This window comes from Pinus tabuliformis, chromosome 8, assembly GCF_031772625.1.
Source record: "Pinus tabuliformis cultivar Carrire ecotype Pingquan chromosome 8, CPIR1, whole genome shotgun sequence".
NCBI lineage: Eukaryota > Viridiplantae > Streptophyta > Pinopsida > Pinales > Pinaceae > Pinus > Pinus tabuliformis.
The window spans coordinates 1,931,376,945-1,931,400,867 of record NC_142294.1 but is presented as its reverse complement, the minus strand read 5'-3'; the positions used below and the strand labels follow the sequence as shown (position 1 = coordinate 1,931,400,867).

Below are 23,923 nucleotides of genomic sequence, written 5' to 3'. Positions count from 1 at the left end.
ATGTGCGAGACAACATTAATGGGAAAGCTAAGAATTATCTTATGCAAGGCACAAAAATGTTATCTAAAACAAGATTTTAGAGCACAAACCTACCAAACCAAGCATTCAGCACATAGGTAAAATTTAAATGAACACTTTATTGTACCTGGAAAAACCAGTGTCTGGAATGTTCACTGTTAGACTGAGCAATGTCAAAAAGTTCTACATTGGTGGGGTTGCGCTTGATATCATCACGAAAAAGCCTCATGTAATACTACAGCCAAACCAAAATATTAAATTAAATATTCTCTCTCAAGAGAAAATGTACAGTTGAACTCAACCAAAGTATCAAAGAATTGAAAGATTACCTCCAAGTCAAAATCATCAAAAGCAAGTCCCATTTGTTTGTTAATCTCCTCCAAAGCTTCCTTTCCTTTCTTCAGTGTTCAAAAAAAGGTATTATCAAGAACTTTAACTTAAATTTTAAAATAACAAAGAAAGTAAGATTGACATGTTGAAGTAAATGACAATTTCCCTATCCCATCCACAAGGACAAACCAGTTTCATGTGTGCAAGTTATGTTACAGAGAAGAGCTACTTATTACAGCTTAGTTTTGATTTCAACTTAGTAATGTTACTTGGGTTCAGTAACATTTATAATTTCTTTGATTCTAATTTTAAACTATATTACTTAATCTTTTGTCTTTTTGTTTTCAATATTTATTCTATTCTATTCTTAATATAACTTAATTTATTCCAATTTCATTAAAGATATCTTGTATAATATTCAAATTAGCTTAAACCAAAAAAAAATCTTAATTTAATTCATTAATTCCATATTAATTCTATTTTATTCTATGTGGACGAAAATCAATCTCATTCTAACTAATTAATTATTAATAATATTTTATTCTTATGCCCTTTGTTTTTAATTCTTCCATTACCTGTTTTCTGATCCTATCCCATAATTAAAAATATTTTTTTATTCCAATTAAATTAATACTAAGTTAATACAATTTTTTACCTATTATTATTAAGTATAATTTCCAATTCTTAACAAATTAGATACTAATTTAATTTAAATTATTTGACCTATTATCAATTAGATAAAAAATTGTCCTTAGCTGACTTCATTAATAACCCTTTTAGTTATTTCTTTTTAATTCAAGTTCAAACGTTCCTATTCATTATTAATTTCAACAGTCTCATCATTTTCACCTACCCTAACAGTTGTATTCTAACTCCATCCTCTATATACCAAGGTCCGGCACTCTTCGCATCATTAGTTAAGCTTTATGTCCCTGAATATGGGTGAAGTGTTCACCTGAAACATCGGGCATATCAACGAAAACAACACACAGTTTACCGGAAGGTTTCATCAATAACATTTATAAAGAAACTGCAAAAACATCTATGGATCCAAATATCATAATATTGACCTGGTCATATGCGACGATCTAGGTACAAGTTTGCTAGTGCTAGTAGGCATGCTGAAGACCCAACACTCTACTCAGTGTGCCTCAATATTTGTGTGCATTTCACAAATAATGTTGTTCAAGGAATTTTCTTATAGATTTACATCATGGAGTGCTATTATAGTTTTAAGGGTTGTTGTGTGGATATTGTTTCATGCAAAATGTGAGTTGTTACCATATTATTCAAAACTGGTCGGGTTGAACCTGTAACCGGTCAAACCGTTCGGTTCATTAGCCTTTGTGACCAAACCGACCAATAAATCCAGTTCATCCCCCTGCAAGCCAAGGGATTGCATCAAACCAGTCATAAACCGGAAGGTTTATGACAGAACCTGCTAGTTTTCCCATAAACCGGTCAGTTTCGTCATAAATTGGCCATTCATTACCAACACGGCCACGGAAGCTACGCGCAACGGTTTTGGGCATGCATGAGTGGTTTTGAGGGAAACTAGGGCTTGTTTCCCTCCAAAAACAGCCCCTCCAAGCCTTTAAAAGCATGCCTCCCCTCTCATTTGCCTCACACATCTCATTTGGAGTTTTTGTGAGCTTGGAGAGTGCTAAGATTTTATGGTAGTGGAACAGAAAAGAGTCTGGGTTGTGTTTATCATCTTGGAGCTACTTTGGAGTTGTCTAGTGGAGTTGGCATCTTCAAGAGGAGGCTAAGGCAGCTAGTTTGCATTTCCAGGTAAGGATTTTCACTTGAAAAAATCCATATTTCATTGGTGTCCGTGTATTTAATTTATTTTTTTGTGTTCTTGCGAATTTCAACTACTAGTTTTCAAGTCTTAAATTTCAACCTGTTTGTAGGCTAAATCTACCCCATTTTTTTTTCCAAATTTATCTTTAGGTTTTCCATTTTACTTAGTTGCAATTTTTTTTAATTTGCAGATTTATTTCCTTTGCAAATTTCAAATATTTCATTAGCCACCATGACTCCAAAAGCCAAGGACACTGCATAGGCTCATTGTGATATGATTGATGGAAAAATGATCTGCAAATATTGCCAAAAATATGTTGGATGGGGTATTTACAGGTTGAAACAACACTTGGTTGGGATAAGAGCCAAGTAAAGCCATGTAAAGCACCGAAGAAGTGTTAGGCAATATTAGGTCAGAATACCTTTTGAAGTTTGAGAAGCTTGGGAATAAGGCTATCCAAGAAGAAATTGCAAGGAAAAAGGAAATTTTACAAGCCGTGAGAGCTGGTGGGTATGAAGATTTTGAGATTCAAGGCTCCTTTTCTATCCCTTCCACCAGTGTCCATGACCCGTTCCACTATGTTCCTCCTGCTCTTGGATCTTATAATCAAGGCCAACAATCTAAAGGAAAAAAGATGATGAGCATAAAGAGTTAATTTTCAACTTCCCTTGCCACTATGTCTGCTAATGCCACTTCCTCCCAACCACGTCTAACTCAACCCACTTTGGATAACCATTGAAAAAAGCTATGCAAAGAAGTTTATTTTCAATACATTGCTAGATGGTGGTATGATGTAGATATCCCCTTTAATGATGTCTGCTCACCTTATTACCAAGCTATGTGGGACTTTGTTATATCTGCAGGAAAGGGCTTCAAAGGCCCTAGTGTACATGACTTGAGGGAACTCTTTTGCAAAAAGAGATTGTTTGAATTAATGAATATTTGACTGAATATAGAGAGTCATGGGCCAAAATAGGTTGTTCCATCATGTCAGATGGATGGACAGACGGAAAAAACCGCACTACCATTAATTTCCTTGTTTCTTGCCCTCAAGGAACCATGTTTTTTAAATTAGTTGATGCATCTTATACGGTGAAGGATTCAAACCATCTATTTGAGCTTTTGGATGATATGATTAAAGCAGTGGGGGAGGAGAATGTTGTGCAAGTTATCACAGATAATGCCTCAAACTATGGTCTTGTTGGAAAGATGCTAGAGTCCAAACATAAGACCATATTTTGGATTCCATGTGCTACACATTGCACAGACCTCATGCTTGAGGGCATAGGCAAGGTGGAGTGGGTAAAGAACATTGTAGAGCATGCCAAGTGCATCACAAAATATATCTACAACCACTTATGGGTATTGAGACTAATGAGAAAAAACATTGGGGGCAAGGAACTTGTTAGGCCTGCAGTTATGAGATTTGCAACTCACTTCCTTACATTGCAAGCCCTCAATTCTCAACAAAAAAACTTGCAGAAATTGTTTCCTTTTGATGGATGGAATTCATCTTGGTGGGCTCGTAGACAAGATGGCAAAGACACCAAAAAGAAAGTTTTGACAATTTCTTTTGGAGAAAATCTTCAAAGTTTGTGAAAATTGGTGAGCTCCTTGTTAAGGTGTTACAAATGGCAGATGGGGAAAAAATGGCCATGGGCTACACCTATGAGACTATGGATTAGGAAAAGGAGCAGATACAGGCAACCTACAAGGATAAAGTAGCTAAATATGGGTCTATTTGGGAGATCATTGATAACAGATGGAACAATCAACTCCATCGTCCTATACATGCAACCAAATATTTCCTGAACCCAAAGTATCATTATAAAGCTCGGCTAGGAAAAGAGCACACTAGGAATGTCAAGATGGGTTGTATGATTGCTTAGAGTGCATGGTCCCTAAACATTCCGACTAGTTGGAAATAAATAAACAGCTTAGTCTTTTCAGTAAAGCGGCAGGTACCTTTGGCAAAAATGGCAAGAGATGTGGATCAACCAAGTAAACAATTCCAATTTGTTTTTCTTTTAAAGTTCAATTGTTTACAATTAAAACTATAAATACTTGTTTTTTAGCCAAATTTAGAATCTAAATTGTTTTACAATTAAGTAATGAAATAAACTAACTAATGTCTTTGTCGTTGCAGCACATTGGTGGGAGTCATTTGGTAGCCAGTATCCTCAATTGCAAAAGTTGCAGTTAGAGTCCTCATCCATACTTGCAGTGCTTCTGTTTATGAGTGCAATTGGTCTGTTTTTGAGCTGATACACACGAAAAAGATAATCCATTTGGAACAAAAACAATTTAAGTGATCTCGTCTTCATGCAATACAACCTTTGACTAAGGCGTAACCAGTTAATGAACAGAAGCCCTGATCTAGATCTCATTGCGTTGGACAATATTGATCCAACATCAAAATGGGTGAAGGAGACTCAACCAACTGAGTTTGATGTTGATTTTGATATTAACACCATGGAGTTAGGGGGTTGATCCTAATGCAAATCTAGTAGTACCAATGGAACCAAAACTAGTAGCTGAATCAAGCAAAGTCAAACAACCAATGGAAGGCACTAGTCATGCAGCTCAACCAACTCATACTTCCATTAGGTCTAGTTTTGTTGCTACTACTGAAGTTGCAGAGGAGTCTAAGTAGTCCTCAAATTCTAAGCCAGATGATGTTTATGTAGCTCCTATTGATGATCCCATGTCTGGTAGTGGTGATGAGTTTGATCATGATGAGCAGTTGATCATGATGAGTAGTTGATCATGTTGATCACTAATATGTAGACTTGTAGTAGGCCAGTGGCCCCATAGCTTGTAACATTGTTTTTGGACTCTAGAGGCCATTTACAGCCTCATTGATTATGTATTTTGTTGTTCATATGTATTGCACTTGTTGCCATTTTGATATATTCACCTTTACATGGTATATGGATGAGCAAACTTTGCATATTTTGTGTCTATGCAAGGATCTATGTTTATATGAATGTCGCAAAGTAACAAGACCCTGTCATTGATTCCACTAACATAGCACCACATATACCTAAATGCACCAAGTCCAATATCCACTTGGACCTAGTCTCACTGTTGGGAAACATTGCCTTGGCATGCTTTCCCAAGCGCATACCCTTTACACACTCTCTCCTGCTCCACCCAGATTTTCAGAAAACCTATAACCATTCTCTGTAACATAGGAAGAACCCTCTAGTGTAGGTGTCCCATCCTCTTGTGCCAAGTCTCACACTGGCTTTCACTCTCATGTATGAAAGCCTTCACTGATTGTCCTCTTAACAAATATAGGTTGTTCTCCCTACCCCCAATTACTCGCGTCTTCCTAGGATCAGTGCCTTTCAGCGCAACAACTACTTCACCTCCCATGAAGCTAACCTCTAGTCCTCTGTCCTCCATTGTCAAAATTGGCAGGAGATTATTTTCCAACCCGATACAAACATCACTTGATTCACCTCCATGATACCCCCTGAGTCCATCTGAAACTCAATGCTTCCAATGCCATCTACTGGATACTTCTGTTGCATCCAAGCTCCACATGTAGGTCTATAGGCTCTTTGGCCATGTTGGTGAAAATATCTCAAGATACCATCATGTGACGAGTTGCCCCATTGTCCACAAACCACACCCCTCTCATAATGGTCGCAAAAAGGCATGACAACAAGGCAAAGTTCTTCTCAAACTTCTCAACCAACTCATCCATCTGTTTTGTGGTTGTTGTGATGTCTTTCCCTTGCCCTTTTGTTGATTAGGGGTAGTGTCGGATGTGCTCTAGCCACGAAATTTGGTGGAGAGGTTGGGGCACATGAGACCTCCAATACCCAGAAAGGGTTTGGACAAATTCTAAACAGATCAGAAGATATTAAAATAATTAATATTTTTAATGGAGTCCCTAACTCTAAACTTAGGAAAAATAAAATATTAATGTGTATTAATATGAATCTGTGTTAGAATGGTCCAAAGACATGGATCAAGCCAGATCTAATCTTAGCGGTTGATTAGGGACTTAATCTCGGCTGTTGAGATGTCAACAGGAAAAGTATAAGAGGAGGCGTGAAGGTCACTTGGAGAGACACACCAGATGATCAGTCATTCTTCTCTAGAGCGGGGTTTGCTAAGAGAGATAGAATCAATGATTGGGAGAGCAGCTGAGGGGCATTGAGTACATAGAAACAGAGAAGGCAGAGATTGTGTCGGGAGAGCAACGCAACAGCGAAGGAGAGTGACGCAGAGCTAGCAAGGGCTCACGCAGGGCCACGCAGAGGCAGCCAAGTGTTGCGCAGAGCAACAGAGAGGCCAGCGTGTCTGACGCAGAGGCCCAGAAAGCTGACGCAGGCCAAGAAAGGTTGACGCAAGGCCAATGTGAGACAAAGGGGCTGACGCAATCCAGATTGGGCAGACGCTGGGGTTACAAAGCAGTTTTGTGCTGAGGAGCTGCCGAAAGGATTTTCCAGGGTTTTAGCCAAGAGATTTCTCTCAAACTGTGAGGTATAGCTGCTAAGGAAATTCTCTGTTGGGTAAGCCAGTTTCGGCACCCAGATTGTACTCTGATATTGCTTAATAAGAAAACCCTCAGATAGTTGCACCGGTTTCCCCGCATTGGGTTTTTCCAGGGACATCGGTCCAAAAATAATGGTGTTATGTGGTGTGTTTGTTCTTATTTCTTTTAGTTGTTGATTTGTAATATGTTGAGCATGAACTAGTGTTTATTTTTAGTATTTACATTGTAAATAACTTGTTAAAGAAAAATAACAAGTAGGTAGGAATAAATCAGAAAAAGTGCACGAAGGGTTTCTAAACTAAGTAAACTTAGAAACTTCAACATGGTATCAAAGCGTGATTGAAATCACAGGAGGACTAAGAGACATTAGTCGAGCGGAGCAATAACAGCAAAAAACAGTTGTCTCGAGGTGACAGAAGTTGTTTCTAGCAGTGCAGAGGCCAAGAAGTGTGACGCAGAGCCAACCAAAGCCACGCAGAAGAAGCAGGGAGCTGCGCAAAGCCTCAGAGAGGCCAGCGTTGCTGGCACAGAGGGACAGAAGGTTGACGCAGGGCATCCCACAGGTGACGCAGACCCATCTGGGGTGACGCAGAGCCAGCGTGAGGCAGAGAGGGGCTGACACAGTTCACAGAGAGGCAGTTGTTGGAGTCTAGAAGGTTGCAGAAATATTGCAGAGTGGAGCTGGTGAGGTACTGTAGTCAGAATAGTACCTAACAGAGCAGGGCCAAAGGAGTTGTTACCGAGGGTTTCTAGCCAAGGAACCTGGATCAGCAGTGCAATTGCACAAGACGATCAGAGTAGAGGGCATCTCTACAAGTGGCAGAAGGATTTCCAAGAGGGAAATCAAGACACAGACAGAGTCCAGAAGAGAACTTCCAGACGGGAAGTAGAGACTTAGAGGAGTCGAACAGAGAACTTCCAGGAGGGAAGTAGAGGAGCGTCATGGCACTACACGGGGTAAGAGACCAGGATAGACTAGACAGAGCATCGAACTTCGCAGTTTGGAAGGCCAGAACCTTATCAGTGCTTGACAGGAATCGTGTCAAGAACTTCACCTTAAAGGTTATAGCTATCCCAGTCGACCCCAATGATAACGACAAGTACGAAGAGGCAATGGCGAGGGCCAAGTGCATTATCCTTGATGGGGTCAAGGATCATGTGGTACCACATATAGCCGAGAAGCAAATAGCAGTTGAGATATGGGAGGCTCTCAAGAACCTGTACTAGCATACTTATGTGCAGAGAAGAATGTTGCTCGAGAACCAAATGAGGTCGTATCTGATGAAGAAGGGTCAATCGATTGACACCTTCATCGGAGGACTGAATGAGATCCGAGACCAATTGACTGTTATAGGAGCGACACCGGATCAGGAGCTAATGGTGAGGACAGCCCTAAACGTTGTCTCAGAAGATTGGGAAGTGTTTGTCTAGAGTATCCTGGGCAGAGGGACTCTCCTACCTTGGAACGAGATGTGGGCAGCTCTTCACCAGGAAGAGATCAGATGGCAGTCGAAGAAAGGTAGCAGCAACAAAGGGATCAAGGTCAAGGAGGAGGAGGAGGAGGAGGAGGAGGATGTGGCCCTAGCATCTGAGGGAAAGCAGGAGAAGCGAAAGAAAAAAGATCTCTCCAAGGTCAAGTGCTTCCACTATGGGGAGATGCGTCATTATGCGACCCAGTGCCCAAGGAAGAAGAGTAAGGGAGAGTCTTCCAAGACTAAGGCAGCACCAGCCTGGGCAGAGAAGGAAGTTTTGAGAGACGATGACTGTGCCATGAGTGCACACGCACCACTTGAGCCGAAGTGGAGAGGCATCGAGCTATAGTCAGGCGAACTACAGGCGATGACGGATAGGATCCTTGAAGTACCCAGCCTCTTGGATTAGACCTTGCTATGGGAGCCCCGAAGAGGAGTAGCAGGACTGGCTGAGTCGAGTAGAGACAAATGCGGATGGAGCGGCAGGGAGAGCTACAGTGCAGGAGTCCCAAGACAACGCAGAGCTAGCAAGTTGCAGCAGTGCGAGAGGCAAAAGAGTGTTGCACCAGTTCAGGAGGGCACAGAGAGGTGTGCAACGGTGCGAGATGCAAGGAGTTGCTGCAGCAGCGCAGAGGTCAGAGAGAGGGAGCACTTGTCAGCGGCAGAGGGAGCTTCAGCATCAATGGGTGTCTCTAGCCCAACAGGGAAGTTAGTTAGGAGATCAGTTACTTACTTCTCAGTAACTGAGTTGGAGTGCAGCAGTGGGCAACTTGATGAGAGGAGGTGAAGTGCGGATGCAGTGCTAGGAGAAAGGACCGGTAGCAGCATGGATGCAGAGGGAGCTATCATACAAATACAGCAGCGACAGTGGCAGAACCATGGGCGGCAGTACAAGAGGCAGCAGTGCAGAGGATGTTGAGCAAGAAGGCCTAGCATCAGCACCAGTACCAATGCCGGATGATCAAAGTAATACTCAGTGAGGAGTATTGCTAGAGCACAATCCTCGCTAAGAGGGAGTGTTGATTTTGGGTAGCATCAGATGTGCTCTAGCCACGAAATTTGGTGGAGAGGTTGGGGCACATGAGATCTCCAATACCCAAAAAGGGTTTGGGCAAATTCTAAACAGATCAGGAGATATTAAAAATATTAATATTTTTAATGGAGTCCCTAAGTCTAAACTTAGGGAAAATAAAATATTAATGTGTATTAATATGAATTTGTGTTAGAATGGTCCAAAAGACATGGATCAAGCCAAATCTAATCTTAGCCGTTGATTAGGGACTTAATCTCGGTCGTTGAGATGTCAACAGAAAAAGTATAAGAGGAGGCTTGAGGGTCACTTGGAGAGACACACTAGATGATCAGTCATTCTATTCTCTAGAGTGGATCTGTGTTAGAATGGTCCAAAAGACATGGATCAAGCCAAATCTAATCTTAGCCATTGATTAGGGACTTAATCTCGGTCGTTGAGATGTCAATAGGAAAAGTATAAGGAGGCTTGAGGGTCACTTGGAGAGACACACTAGATGATCAACCATTCTATTCTCTAGAGCGGGGTTTGCTAAGAGAGATAGAATCAGTCGTCGGGAGAGCAGCTGAGGGGCATTGAGTACAAAGAAACAGAGAAGGCAGAGATTGTGCCGAGAGAGCAGTGCAGCAGCGAAGGAGAGTGACGCAGAGCCAAAAGGGCTGACGCAGGGCCACGCAAAGGCAGCCAAGTGTCGCGCAGAGCACCATAGAGGCCAGCATGTCTGACGCAGAGGCCTAGAAAGCTGATGCAGGGCCAGCGTGAGACAGAGAGGGGCTGACACAGTCCAGATTGGGAAAACGCTGGGGTTGCAGAGCAATTTTGTGCTGAGGAGCTGCCGAAAGGATTTTCTAGGGTTTCAGCCAAGAGATTTCTCTCAAACTATGAGGTATAACTGCTAAGGAAATTCTCTGTTAGGTAGGGCAGTTTCGACACCCAAATTGTACTCTGATATTGCTTAATAAGAAAACCCTCAGATAGCTGCACCGGTTTTCCCGCATTGGGTTTTTTCGGGGACATTGGTCCAAAAATAATGGTGTCATGTGGTGTGTTTGTTCTTGTTTCTTTTAGTTGTTGATCTGTAATATGTTGAGCATGCAGTGGTGTTTATTTTAAGTATTTACTTTGTAAATAACTTGTTAAAGAAAAATAACAAGTAGGTAGGTATAAATCAGAAAAAAAGTGCATGAAGGGTTTCTAAACTAAGTAAACTTAGAAACTTCAACACCTTCCAATTTGGACATTATCCGGCAAAGTGACCAAACTTAAGACATGCAAAGCATTTTACTTCGCTCATGTCGTTCTCCTCCTTTTGCGAAGATCCTCCTCCATTTTGGTTCTTCTTGGCCTTCCCCTTGCACTTTTTCGCTTGAGTAGCAAGAGCAAGTTCTTCTTCCCACCACCACTCCTTCATTGTCCATCAGTCAATAAATTCTCCTAAATCTCCTTCTAGATGAAGCCATCCAACAACCAGCGCCAATCAAGAAGCCATTACTTAGCAAGGATCCCATCCACAAAGGTGGTCCAATGCTTAGCGCATCCTTTCAGAGCTACTCTCACAATCATTCACTATCATCCAAACAATTGATAGCTCATCACAAGCCTGTTAGATCTTGGTGAGGTAAGATGTTCTAATCTTTGATCCATTCATCCTGGTGTTTAATTTTTCTCGCAACACCGTCTTCCTACTCGAGCTATGATAAATACTGGATAGGGATACCCAAGTTTATCGTGTTGTGTCCTTCCCTGTTATGTGAGGAATTATATGATCCCTCACACCATCCAAGATTACACACATTGCTTTCACATCCTTAAGGTTGTGCTCAGTTGCTTGGATAGAATGAGAAGGAATCTAGATATTTGTATTTGCAAAATCCCACAAACCATTTTCAAAACAATAGTGATCCACTCCTTCCATGGACTAAAATTAACAGCCCTGTCCAACATGTTTTCATATCTCAAACTCATTGATGCCATTTCACAAATCGACCTTGGCTACAAAACCCTAGCTACAAAATAAAAATTCTACTATCGGAAAAATAAATATCGTGTTGTTGTAAAACCCTTATGATCTTGAATCTCTCCCTCAAAGTTTTTGATGCTTTGATACCATGTTAAATTTCTAATACCAGCCCAGATTATTTTCTCTCAACAATTATTCCTAGAAAATTATTTTGTTACCCAAATAATTTCTAAATTGCTAAAAAATAAAATCACAGGTATGTTAACTTCCATAAATTAATATGTAGCAAAAAAATAAAATAAAGAGATCAATCACATCACAACAACAAATGTAAATCTATAACAATTCTCCTTCATTCAATAATCTCAAGAAAATCTGGGTTTCGACCCAATTATTGAAACCTGTAACTTGGCCCCATTGGGAATAATTCAACCCAAGGAATTTTCTCCCTCTGAAAATTAGCCCCCAAAGAAATTAGGCCCATCTCTCACCAATAATTTGACCCTAGATAAATCAGCATCTCCAATTCGTAGCCTCCACACTTCACCAATTCAGCCTCCCTCGATCTCCAGATATTGACCTCCTATAAATACTCCTGAATCACCCTACTTTCTTCCTCTTTCTCCTCAATCTAGATGCGCCTCTAGCATTGGGGAAAATCGCTCTCTCACTTTTTGAGAAAACAACTTTCTCAAAATGCAACAATTGTCTATTGTCTTGTGTCTTCACCTCTCCCTTAGGCTTCTCTTTATAATCTTCATTAAGCCAAATCCATAACCCTATTCTCCTAAGTGATTGACGATTGAGATTAAAACTCACCTCACTTGACATCAAGGATTGAGATCATATCTAAGTCACTTAAATAATTTACTATCTATCCTTGGTACTTTGGCTTAATAATCCACGATAATTAATTGATTTTAATTAATGTGTTTTTCCTAAGTTAGACTTAGGAAAAAAGTCATAAATCACTTACTCCACCAAGAGGCAATCAACCATTTCCTACATGCTAAGTCACCAAGATCATGTAGAAGCGCTTCTAAATCTACCACAAGCTTCAACAAAAAGAACCATCAACACATTCTCGTATCTCTCTTTCACGCGTCTATAGACAGCAGAACCAAGTTGCAAACATACTCTTGAAAATCACAGGGAAAACCTAGGCCAGTATCATTGAGCATTTTCACACAGATTGGTTCTAAGTCTATTTAGAACATATATTAATTTTGTTACCTACATTTTTTATCACTTTTGACAGCTATAGAAACAATGGACAATTCTTTACAGTCGGATACCATGAATATTTGCAGGAATTTTTTTGTATGTAACTTTAAATATGGCTAGTATGTGATGTCCCCAAGAGATTAATTGCCCCAAGAGACGAAGTAGCCTATCGGTCCCCGTAGGATATAGTCTTGGATAAAGGGGAAAAACCCAAAATTTCCAATGTTTGGGCAACAGAGGGCAAGTTCTGGGGTAGCTGGGGCAAAAAAGCCCAAAGTTGGGGTTTGTTGTGAACCCCACTCAATTGTTTAAGGAGAAAAATCCCCTCAAGGAAATCTATAAATACAAGAGGTCATTTGAGGCATCATTGGATTGGATTATTTGTCTTTGTTTATCTTGAGCCTGAAACTATGAGGATTTTAAGACCCCTTTTATCCTACTAATTTCGGTGGTGAAAGATTCCACCCTAGTTAGTAAATTTCTTATTTTTCTTTCTTTGTTTTGTTCTAGAAAAGTAGGAAGAAATCGTCTAGCATAAGGTCATCAAACTGGTGGAAAGGTCAAGCAAATTTCATGGTATTGTTCATGATCTCTTCAGTGTCTTTCCTTTGTGTCTAGCGTGTTGAAAATAGTAGCGAGAAAGGTTCCTTGATTGTGCCTTAATCAAAGGTGTTGAAGAATATAACTAGTGTCAATCTTCATGATTGTATTTGAGTCATGATGTAATGTATTTGTCAAAAGAAAGAAAAAGAATTTTTATTATGAAAGAAACATTACTTATTAGCATGCATTTCATGCTTTATTATTTTATTTATAGGTCAAAGTCTCTATTGTAGGCTTCTAGGGTTTGTGTATTGAGTCCTAGTCATTGTCATCATGTAATAGACCCTTCTTGGGCTTTGTATATCAAGAAGAAAATTATTTTGATGTAAATTAGGTCAAATAGGCCTCCTCCACCAAGTCGACCTCAAGGAAGACAAGTCGGCCTAATTAGGAGCCAAAAACCACTATAGCAGCAACACAACTTCATTTAGAGCATAAGACAAGCAAGTTCGATCAGCACTTGTTAGAGAAGAAAAAGAAGAGTGAAATACCTAAGGAGAAGGAAAAAACACTAGCGAAGAAGGAGACCTTTGTCAAGCAAGAAGTCAAATTTCTCTCCTTTTTGCCAGACGTGTGAGTTTCTGGGTTGCTGCTAGAGGGCCAAAATTTCAAATCTGCAGTAGGGCCAAAATTTTGTATTGTTGTTGGGTTGATGTTGGCTGACAAACAATGACTACTGAAGTTTGGTTAATCATCTTGGAAGGTTGACTAGGTGGAGTGACGGAAGCCTTTTGGTCTGATCTAAGGTCTTGATTAGTCTCAATTTGATTTGAATCTATTAGTGGAAGAGTTTGACTGGGTTTTCCGCTGCATAGGGGTTTTAGCCCCGACTGAGTGCCTACTTTTGGTGTCATTGATCTTCATGCTTTTGATTTGATGATTGTTTGATGAGAAGAAGATAAAGAAGAACATAAATAAAACTATTAAGAATATAAGAGTATCACAAGTAATTGTCAACATAAGAAAATATTTTTGCCTCTCTGATTTTCTAACAAAAGGAACCACAACGAGTTTCTCCTTAGCATGCTCGAGTTCCCTATAAGTTAGGACGAATTCCTATAATTTAGGATTTGTTCCTAAAAGTTAGAACGAGTTATAAATCAGTTAACTAATGTGCAAAAGTGGAAGGTCGAGTTTGTTGTCTTCTAGTGCGAGTTAATTTGGGAAAAGGACAAGTGACTGAATCTCAAGTTCTAGAATTGAGATGAGACGAGTTGCATGAGTTAGTTCAACTCAGTTAACTCATCAATCACAAAATCAATTCCTAAAATCTAATCTGCCAAATTTAGCCATTCAAATCACTTATGAGAAACGAAGGCACAATTGTGAGCTTGTGAGAGAGCGAGTCAAGCAGGAGGCTTGTGTGAGTTTATAGAGGGAAGAATTGCCTTGGGAATGTGCTAGGCAATAGAAGAAAATTCCTATTTAATAGGAACTCCTCATGCGCTAGGAAATGGGAGGCTCTTTCCAAGATTTGCCCAAGGATTTTAGGCTCATTCAAGCAAGGCAAGAAGGCAAGCAAATCAGGGGTCTTGCGAATTGTTTCAAGCTTAGTTCAAGCAGGGAGATCATTGTATTCTCTATTGAAACAAAATTGTTTTGTAAGAGATCTATTGCTCATTCTTCTATCAATAAAATTCTCAAGCAAACAAAAAATGAGCTTTGCAGCTACTAGTTCTTGGCAGCTAAGGTTTCCCTAACCGCGACATCTGCTAGCTCAAATCTGATATGCAAAAGACTATAGCTCTTCGATCTTGGACTCCATTTCATGATTTGGTCGTTGAAGATTAATTTTTGCAAAAAGAGACCCTCGCAACTGTAGTTACGACTCTAGTAAGGTTCAAGCTTGTATTTGACAGACATATTGTAGGGGCATCACAAATCTGAACTTGCAAATCAATTTTCCTCTGCTCATTATGGAGGTGGCTGCATTCAGAGCCATGCTGCAGGCACAAAAAATGCGGGGACCTTCTTCTCTCCCCCAAAAATTTGTGAAGAAATTAGCTGAGATTCCCAATGTGGAACTCTCTCCGTCAGATCCATGCAAGAGAGCCTTACCCCTCTTAGAAAAAGCATCGGTTGGCAAGTTAATGGGCGTATGGCCGAATCTAAAAGTTGTTGAATCCTGGATCACGAAACAATGGACCCCCAAGCTTCAAGGTCAAGTAACTTTCTTTGTAGATGGTAGGGGTTTCTATGTTTTTCAATTTGTCAATAAACTGGAAAGAGATATGATTTTCAAATCAAGGTCATATTTTATGGGGACCAAAGGCCTCTTCACCTCCCCATGGACTCTGGATTTCAATCCAAATTCAGAAATTACTTTTGTGTCGATGTGGATTTGGTTGCCTCACCTTCCTCTCCATCTCTGGGGCCCTTATGCACTAAAAGAGAATGGAAATAAGTTGGGTCGCTATCTCGACAAAGCAGAACCAAAAGGAGGCCAATTTTCTTATGCTCGCATTTGTGTCGAAGTAAATCTCTCTGAACATTTACTGGAGGCCCTAAAAATAAATTTAGGGGAATGGAGCCATTTTCAAGGATTGGACTATGAGCAAATTCCCGTCAAATGCATCATTTGTCAATCTCATGGGCACTTTGCCAAAAACTACCCGCAACAGAAAAAGGATTAGCAAGCCCAAGCCCTTATATCTAAAGGAGGGCAGGCCCATACCCCCATATCTAATGAGGGCAATTTTCCACCAGTTCAAAAGTGAAGGAAGAATCAACAAAACAAGGTTGCAGCTCCAAAGAAATTTACCGAAGAAGTTCCAGAACCTTCCTTCAGCAAAAATTCTTTTGAGGCCCTTCAAGATCCAGAAGAATATGAAAATACTCCTCTAGATGAAACCAAAGGAGGATCAAGGAAACTTAGCAACGCCAGTGGAGAATGACAAGAAATCTCCTTCGACTATTGTCTCTTCAGATATTGAATCACACTTTGTGGCAAAAGTATTAACAATGTCAGATTCTGAGCTTGCAGAGACGAATAGATGTACTCCAACGTTTTACAGACAAGTTATGGCAATCAAAGCAACTCACTCTAAGTCAAGTACAGGAGGCAATGCTGGAAAATCACTCTCCTCGAATGCAGCAGAACTGCCTCTCACAAGTGGCTGAAAATCCTATAAGGAAAAAAGGGAACGTGAAGCGGATGTTAATTTAGCTTCAGGATCCCAACTTCGTGTAGACTCCATGTTGCAAAAGTCTCCCAAATTAGTCAATGTATTGGTTATGCATATTATTATGTTTGCAGATTGTAAGAATTTATTCTTGTAATCACGAGGAAAGTCTTAATTGTAGAAACAATGGAAAATACTAGGATTTGTCTCCTAGAATCGTAGTCAGTTTCTCAATATACGATCCTCTAAAGATGGTGCGAATGTAAGGACTTTCCCGGGGATTTTTTGTTGCATCCGCGCACAAATCTAATAAAATCCTCTACTCATTTTTGTTTAAGAACAAAATAATAATAAATAAATAAATAAAATAAAATCTCAAGCAAGCAGAGGGTTTCCCTAGTTGGGTTCCCTAGAAAAATTGTGTTGTTGAATTGTGTGATTGTGAATTTATTTATGTTCCTATTCCGCTACAAAATAAGTAGAGAAATTTTGTGTCTATATGAAAAGAAATTAGTTTCAGATTGCTCATATTAGCAGTTGAATAATTTTGTGGGTTTTCTACATGGTATCAGAGCTTTGAACAAAATCAACCAGCAAACAAATTTCTGATTTGAAAGATGGCCACAATAGAGTTGAGAGTTCAAGATAGACTTGATAGCACCTCGAACTTTGGTGTTTGGAAAGTCTGAATGTCATTCTTGTTGGACGAGTTTGGACTGAAGGATTATGCAGAGAAAGGCATTGTAGAACCTTCAGATCCAAACCAGTTACTGCAGTTCCAAAGGGAGAATGCCAAAGCCAAGAGGATGATCCTAGATGGAGTCTGGGATCATATAGTTCTGCATGTTTCCCGTAAGGATACCATAAAGGAAATGTGGGATGTCATTGTGAAGCTATACCAGGATCCATCTGTGAATCGTAAAATGATTCTCAAGGAGAAGCTGAGGGTCACCAAGATACAAAAGGGTGAGAACGTAACTTCTTATCTCACCAAAGTTCAGAATGTTCGTGATGAGCTAACAGCGATAGGAAGAGAAACCAGAAGGCAGTGAACTGGTGAAGGAGTGGGCTACTTTCGTTCAAGGGATTAATGAATGAGATAAACTGCCAAATTAGGAATGCCTGTGGAGAGATTTCACTCAAGGGGAGCTCAAACTCAATCTTGCCAAGAGCAAAAGTGACAAGGGATCAAAGGTTGAGAAGGATGAGGAGAATTTTGCTCTTGCAAGTAAGCCCAAGGGCAAGAAGGACCAACGAGAGGTCGAGTCCAATCAGATGGGCAAGAAGAAGGATCTAAGCAAGATCAAGTGTTTCCATTGCCATGAGTTTGGACACTATGCCACTAAGTGTCCTAAGCGAAAGGAGTCCAGTAAGGATCATGTCGCTGCATCAGCAGAAATAGATGCACTTTTTGCCCAGTTTGAGAAAGATTTCTCATTGATTGCTTGCATGGCAAGCTCAGCAGATAGTAGTATATGGTATATTGATTCAGGAGCATCCATCCACATGACTGGGAACGAGAAGAGTTTCAACCACCTGAAGGAGGACATGCAGTTTCAGATTGAGCTAGGAGATGATGGTCAGTATGCAGCTAGAGAAGTTGGTACTGTCAATTTCAAAGGGAATCAAGCAATCCTCTTCATCTCAAAGATGTTCTCTATCTTCCAGGATTGAGGCAGAATCTTTTTTCAGTAGCTACACTTGAGGACAAGGGACATGATATCATCTTCAACAGAGGTAAGGCATACCTCCAACACTCAGCTTCTGGATGTAAGAAGTAGATAGGTGTGAGGGTGAAGGATCTCTACAAGTTGTAGGTAGAGACAAGTGCAGCCTTGAGCAGCAAGGCAGCGAGTTCTTAGAGTAGAGATGTGGTACTTGAGCAACAGCGTGATAGAGCTCTCGAGATGGAGCCTCAGCCAGTATCTCAGTTTGAGTCCAAGCTAATTGGCAGTTGGGTTAACCAACAAGACGATGAGCAGCAAAGCCCAGGGCGAGTGGAGGTGACCACTCAATCAAAGACTCCCAGTATAGGGAGAGTTCAAGACAAGTGGGCAGAAGATTTGGTTAAGGGTGCTGAGAAGACAGTTGAATCTTCAAGAATCACTTCCAACTAGAGGAAGCAACTATAGAGGTACACAAGGTACATGGGCACTTATGACTAAAGTGATCGACTCGAAAAGCATGGTGGGAAACAACAGGTTTTCGAATCAAGTTCTGTAGAAGAAAGCAGGGAAGTCTTCTAGTTCAGAGGGAGCAGCTGCAGCAGCAAAGAATGTGGTAGTATCAAAGACAGATCCAGGTGGACGAGGTTCTTCCAAAAGCACCTTCCTCGCTAAGAGGGAGTGTTGAAAATAGTAGTGAGAAAGGTCCCTTGATTTGTGCCTTAATCAAAGGGACCACAACGAGTTTCTCTTTAGCATGCTCGATTTCCCTATAAATTAGGACAAATTCCTATAATTTAGGATTCATTCCTAAAAGTTGGGACGAATTATGAAGTAGTTAACTAATATGCAAAAGTGGAGGGTAGAGTTCTTTGTCTTCTAGTGTGAGTTAATCTGGGAAAAGGACAAGTGAGTGAAACTCAAGTTCTAGAATTGAGATGAAATGAGTTGCATGAGTTAGTTCAACTCAGTTAACTCATCAATCACAAAATCAATTCCTAAAATATAATTTGCCACATTTAGCCATTCAAATTGCTTAAAAGGAGGAACGCAGGTGTATTCATTCTTGAGCACAAGTTTTGTGTGTTAGCTTGTGAGAGAGCGAGTCAAGCAGGAGGTTTGTGTGAGTTGATAGAAGGAAGAATTCCTATTTAATAGGGTCTACTCATGCACTAGGAAATAGGAGGCTATTTCCAGGATTTGCGCAGGGATTTCAGGCTCATTCAGGGAAGGCAAGCAGATCAGGAGTCTCGCAGATTGTTTCAAGCTTAGTTCAAGCAGGGAGATCATTGTATCTTCTATTGAAACAAAATTGTTTTGTGAGAGATCTATTGCTCATTCTTCTATAAATAAAATTCTCAAGCAAACAGAGCGTTTTACCAGTTGGGTTCCCTAGAAAAATTGAGTTGCCGAATTGTGTGATTGTGTATTTATTTCCGTTCCTATTCTGCTGCAAAATAAGTAGAGAAATTATGTGCCTATATGAAAATAAATTAGTTTCAGCTTGTTCATATTAGCAGTTGCAGAATTTCGTGGATTTTCTACAGAGCGAAGGATTGTGAGTAAGTTCTGAAGGGATTTCACATAAGCTGCCCTGAGGTACTTCGGCCTTCCTGATACCCAGCCCAGCTCCCTCATAAAGCCCAATTCTTGAACAGAAATCTGAGTTAGATAGAGACTGATTTGCAAGGAGATCCTGGGCAGAACAACGACTTTTCCTGAAGCAATCCAAAGGGTTTTCTAAGCAAAAACGGGCATCATTTCAAGCAGTACCGAGTCTCCCCTAAGGCTATTCAGAGGGTGACATAGATCTGTGGCAGATTAGGAGTCCCCTGAAACAAACCAGCAGTCCCTGTGCCAAAATTCGGAGGAGTTCATGAGGGAAACTGGAGGCAGAACCTGAGACAGGACTTGAGCATCTTCATATAATGATCTGTTCTGAATTTATTCGGTATCTTTTCTGGTCACGAAATTGTTCAGAACTCTGCGGATTAGTCTAGATTAGCTCGGTCTCTAGTTAGGGTTACTTATCAGTCAAGATTGGTTGAATTTTGGGATTGTGCCGAAATTGTTGGATCTGGAACTTTCAGGAACTAATGAATGGTTGAATTATAGCTACTGAATCAAATGTTTGATTTTGTTGATTTGAAGGAGCAGTGCTATTTACTGAAGATTTTATTGTTTAAACTTTATTTACATCTGTCATAGTGAATAATTGGTATCATTTCCAAGCCACAAAGGATTTTTTTGAAACCCTATGTTACCATAAGGCAAAATTTCCTTGGACACTACAGTGGCTATTGAATGAACTAGGTTGTATTGAAGAAGCAAAGGAGTTTTCTGTTGAAACCCTAGTTATCTAAGCAACCCTAGGGCAATAAATTCCCTAAGATATTACATAGTATCTCTACAGGATGTTAAAACTCTATAATTTTGTCTACTTCAGAACTGAAGCTATATACTAGACTTTCTTTTGAATGGCTTTAGGGATCTCCATTTCCCAGAAAACCAAGGGATATAAGCCACAGGAATGCAAGCATCTGCAAATGTAATTTTGTTATACATTTAATAAAATTGCTCACTTTTTTTCTTTGAAACAAAAAAGAGAAAGAAAAAGTAGCGATACCTCGAGTAATGGCACCTGAACAACAGGTTCTGGCAAGGCATTTGTCTTAAAAGATAATAGCTTTGAGGGGTAAATACATTCTGTCATTTTATCATGGACCTGTCAATTGAAAAAACAAATCAATGTTCATAGAAGTTTGAGAAAAGGAAATACAAATTTTGCTAATTCTCAAACTACAAATAAAGCTTAATATACAATCATAATGGTTTGATCTAAATTTGGGATCATTTTACAAAAGCTGTCAATATCTTTCTACATAAAGTATATGGCAATCTCATGAAATAAAACCACAGATTTCTCACTCACCATTGCCACGAAGTCATCTAGCTGACTTTGTTGCAGTGCAGTGGCATTTGTTTTTAGACATAACAAATACCGCCTTGATCTTTCTATGCGCGTGACTTCGGTCAATGTACCGGCCTTGCATATTGAAACAGCGTTTGCTGACCATGCAGTAGTAAATGAAAGGCGAGGGCCCACTTCAACTAATATAGTTGAGCCAGTCCCTGCAGATTCCACATTGTCAACAAAGCAAACAAGGGACAGAATAAAAAAATGTGAATATATGATGTTTGCTAGTATAGTTCATGCAGAATTTTGTTTGCAGTCCTTGATCATGATTCGTAAGTTTTATCAAAATAAAAGAGTTTACCCGACTGTTAAAACTTATCCCAATCAAACACTGTGGGGATTTTTGAAAATCAAACATGCACATCCCATCCAGCGAAAAAGATTAAATCGCCTTACTGTGCCATAAGAGAAATTACTGACTATTCTTTGCTAGTTGCTAATCCTTCCAAATGAGCATTACAGCGATTCCCAATTACTTGCAGATAATTAAACACTATCGAAGGAGAGGAAAAGAAAAGAAAGTAACGTGTGCCATCCATCAGTGATTAGAAGCATGCGATACTTTGCACTTCGGTTAATTTTCTAGAAGGAAACTCCACCTTTGTATGATAACAAAGACATCCCTCAATTTTGGGAGACATGGCCTTCAAATGCTTATTTTCTTCATCTTTTATCTTTTATTGTAACATCCCTCAATCTTGACAAGCATTGCCTCCAAATGCTTATTCTCTTTACCTATTCATCTTATATATTTCACACAAATTTGAATATTCAAAATCAACAATCACAATTGCATGAAAAATATCAGTGGCAAATACTACACCTTCCAAATTTGCCAATCACTATATGCATTAATAAAACCAATACAACCATTGTCTGTAATATTAACCATATAGAAACTATTTAAGTACTTTCTCAGAAAAAAACAGAGATCAACTTACTTGGCATTCCCATCTCCAGCAGACTTTGAGCCTGTAACTTTTCGGGCTCGTATGTTTCCCCAAGCAACCATTTTAATATCGCAAGTTTATCATTAGACAATGGTGAACTCAAGCCAACATTAAAACACTGCAAATTAGAAAGCAGTTTATTTCATGTCAGGGTAGGTTTTTACAATCTCGTGGGTTTTCAAAGCTAATGCAGCTGAATTGAAAATTAACATGATAAAAATTTTATCTTGTCGCCTGAGTCTCCCTCTAATCTTTAAGGAGACCAGCTAAGTCAGCTCTTCAGAATCTGACTCAGAGTCACGAGTAAGATGCAAGTTATGTTGACTAGACAAGTCTCACATGATTGCCTGTGAACAAAAGACACGTAACAAAATGCACTTATTTTGCAATTTTCTTACCCGACTTCCTGGCAGACTACAAACAGACCCGCCAACAGTTTATCGCACTTTGGAATATGTAGTATCATTTATGATCATTGATACCAGTTCACATTGAAACTTTGCATCATGTAGAAATTGTAAACCATGAAATTTAGATTTTTTTTCGCGAGTCAACCCCGGAGTTCATCCCAAGTAAAGGTAAACTCCGAATATACGACCTCTCCGAGGGAAAACTGGTAACTTTCTAACGATAATTTCGTTCAAAGGGAATCAAATGATGAAAGATAAGCAAACCTGTTCGGTCTTTATTTCCGCGATCTCATTGGAAATCTTCGTCTGAACCTGCAAGGTTATTAAACATATTATAGCTTTATTATAACCTTTCCGATAAAAATTCCTAAAATGATTGAATAGGAATAAATAATCACCATACTCGCTTAAGAAGTTGAGCTGCAGCACTGTCACTTAGTAGAGGAAGCCGGTAGAAATGTATAATTTGAGGGCTACCTATTTCAATAGCTTTAACTATTTCTTTCTGAATTCCCTGTAAAAGGATCAAAAATGTCAATATATCGGATCTTTAAATGAAAACAGAAACAACAAAAAGCATAAACAGAGATAATCAGCAGTGTTAAAACCGTCGCAGGCAACGTCGGGTTGATTCTATTTTCTCGGCATCGGAACACACACATAGATGGATTTTTTTTCCGAAAACTTATCATAACGCAGTTTTGTATAAAGCAGTGATAAGAAAAATGCATTTTCTTTTTAATTATTCCGCGAGGTTTTCCCTTTTCAAAAACTTCACTGTTTTTTTATTTTTCTGCTATTTCAACATAAAAGATCAAAGGAAAAGTATTTTTGCCAATTTCAATTTGAGAGATCAAAAGAAAATATAGAGGCCAACCTCCTGATTGCCTGCAACCACTGCCTCGGCCCTTATCAAAGACCGCCCCGCCCTTCGCAGGCATTTCTTACGGCTAGAAGCTGTAATTGAAAAACCTCTGACAACTTATTTAATGAAAAACCACTATTTCTTTTAAGAAAACTATGCACAAAAAAACACAATATACCTCTTAGTCTACACAACGCAGGTCCCCAGAATCTGCTTGTCAAACCCTGGAATCCTATCGCTCTAGTTTCCCTCCGGCATGTCGTGGAATCGCATACCGGGAAAGGCCTGAAAAGAGCCTCCATTGAAGCTTTAGATTTTGCAGACGCTTGGTCCTGGTTCTGAACCAAGCTAGGGTTTTTAGGGTTTTTTTCAAGGTTGAAAAGCGTAAAAGCAGCAGGTCCCCTGTTTCACACTGGCAATTTCACTGTCGAATGGAGGCTGGCTCACGGTTGGAATTTGACGGGCAAAATACCCGTCATAAGGCATTTTGACCTATTTTACGTTTAAAAATTAAAAGCACCCGTTTTTTGCGATGGGTTTTGAAAGTTATGAAACGTATTTTTGACGGTTCACTTTTTGACGAAAATTTCATTACTAACCTCTCAAACCGCTGAAAACATGCATGGCATCAGTTCTGGAATTGGATCGCCCGTATTTACTCGTAATATATTTTATTGATTTATCAGTGATTAATAGTTGTTATATTTGGTATTTGGAATTTGTGTCATAATATTTGTTTTTATGGAAATAAATTAAGTTCATATTATTTAAAGTTATAGGTGAATATTTGATGATCAATAATTAATCTTTGTAATATTTGGTATTTGGAATTTGTGTCATAATATTTGTTTTTATGGAAATAAATTAAGTTCATATTATTTAAAGTTATAGGTGAATATTTGATGATCAATAATTAAGTGTTTAATATTTGGAATTTACATTTTTATTTAAATAAATTAAGTTTATGTTACTTATATTTAAATA

General features: G+C 39.4%; 1 protein-coding gene across 1 annotated transcript in view; it reads right to left on the bottom strand.

The window, feature by feature from the left end:
* Nucleotides 1-23,482, bottom strand: part of PUR4 (purine biosynthesis 4) — a 205,915-nt gene extending 182,433 nt beyond the window's left edge. The window contains exons 1-9 of the mRNA XM_089374764.1: nt 23,118-23,482; nt 22,952-23,031; nt 22,478-22,588; nt 22,339-22,386; nt 21,656-21,782; nt 20,670-20,869; nt 20,364-20,462; nt 348-416; nt 146-253 (exon numbers count right to left, since the gene is read on the bottom strand). Coding sequence (XP_089230890.1) covers nt 146-253; nt 348-416; nt 20,364-20,462; nt 20,670-20,869; nt 21,656-21,782; nt 22,339-22,386; nt 22,478-22,588; nt 22,952-23,031; nt 23,118-23,241 — 966 coding nt within the window. The 5' untranslated portion in view covers nt 23,242-23,482. The remainder of the gene's footprint in view (nt 1-145; nt 254-347; nt 417-20,363; nt 20,463-20,669; nt 20,870-21,655; nt 21,783-22,338; nt 22,387-22,477; nt 22,589-22,951; nt 23,032-23,117) is intronic.
* Nucleotides 23,483-23,923: the final 441 nt, after the last annotated feature.